This window comes from Nicotiana tomentosiformis, chromosome 5, assembly GCF_000390325.3.
Source record: "Nicotiana tomentosiformis chromosome 5, ASM39032v3, whole genome shotgun sequence".
NCBI lineage: Eukaryota > Viridiplantae > Streptophyta > Magnoliopsida > Solanales > Solanaceae > Nicotiana > Nicotiana tomentosiformis.
In genome coordinates this window covers 54339362-54340563 of record NC_090816.1, presented here as the reverse complement: position 1 = coordinate 54340563, position 1202 = coordinate 54339362, and the positions used below count along the sequence as shown (strand labels likewise).

The 1202-nt window shown below is 46.5% G+C and overlaps 1 protein-coding gene across 1 annotated transcript; it reads left to right on the top strand.

Moving 5' to 3' along the window:
* Positions 1-246: 246 nt before the first annotated feature.
* On the top strand, positions 247-750 carry LOC138892374 (uncharacterized). The gene has a single exon (XM_070176082.1). The coding sequence runs from the start codon at positions 247-249 to the stop codon at positions 748-750; it is 504 nt and encodes a 167-aa protein (XP_070032183.1).
* Positions 751-1202: the final 452 nt, after the last annotated feature.

Below are 1202 nucleotides of genomic sequence, written 5' to 3'. Positions count from 1 at the left end.
CCTTGAGTTTACGAGGAAGAGGACGATGTATAGCCAACATAAGATCAAGTGGGGAGCTTTGACGGAAGCTAAAGCACAAGAGCTGGGGGTCAAGTTGGTGACTATGGGGGCTTGGAGGAGTAGTAGGGACGCAAGCGTTATGTAGACCACGACTGCGCAGTGTATTAGGGAAGCCACGAGAGAGGTATTAGGGTCTCAAAGGGTCACTCTGGTTGTCACAAGGGAGACTGGTGGTGGAATACAGAGATGCAAGGAAAAGTGGAAATCAAGAAAGCAGCGTATCTGAAGCTAGTAGAAAGTGTAGACGAGGAGGAGAAGAGGGAGAATACGGAGCATTATAAGTTGGCTAAGACAGAGGCAAAGCCAAAAGTTACGGCGGCCAAGACTGCAACCTTCAGTCAATTGTATGAGGAACTCGAGGGCCAAGGTGGGGATAAGAGGTTGTTCAGGTTAGCCAATGCACGAAAAAGGAAGGTGCGTGACTTGGACCAAGTGAAGTATATCAAGGACGAAGAAGGTAGAGTTTTGTTGGATGAGGGGCTTATCAGTCGGAGATGGAAGACCTACTTCCATAGTCTCTTGAATGAGGATGGGGACAGGAGCATTGTACTGGGTAATTTGGAACTCTCTGGGAGTCGTTGTGACTTTGGGTATTGTAGGCGGATTAGAGTTGATGAAGTTGAGGGGGCTATGCATAAGATGAGCAGGGGCAAAGTGACTGGGCCGGATGAAATCCCGATGGAGTTTTAGAAAAGTGCGAGCAAGGAAAGCTTGGAGTAGGTCACTGGGTTATTTAATGCCATTTTTAGAACAAAGAAGATGCCTAAAGAGTGGAGGTGGAGCACGATGGTTCCTGTATACAAGAACAAGGGTGATATCCAAAATTGCAATAACTATCGGGGTATCAAGTTGCTTAGCCATACAATGAAAGTAAGGGAGAGAGTGGTAGAGCTAAGGGTGAGGAGGAGTATGATTATTTCCGAGAACCAGTTTGAGTTTATGCCGGAGCGTTTGACTACATAAGCCATCCACCTTGTTAGGAGATTGATGGAGCAGTATAGGGAGAGAAAGAAGGATTTGCATGTGGTGTTCATCGACTTAGAAAAGGCGTACGATGAACTTCCGAGGGAGGTTTTGTGGAGATGTTTGGAGGCTAGAGGTGTCCTTGTTTCATACGTTAGGTTGATTAAGGACATGTATGA

Coding starts and splice junctions, on each gene's coding strand:
- LOC138892374 (XM_070176082.1), top strand. CDS start 247: ATGCAAGGAAAAGTGGAAATCAAGAAAGCAGCGTATCTGAAGCTAGTA.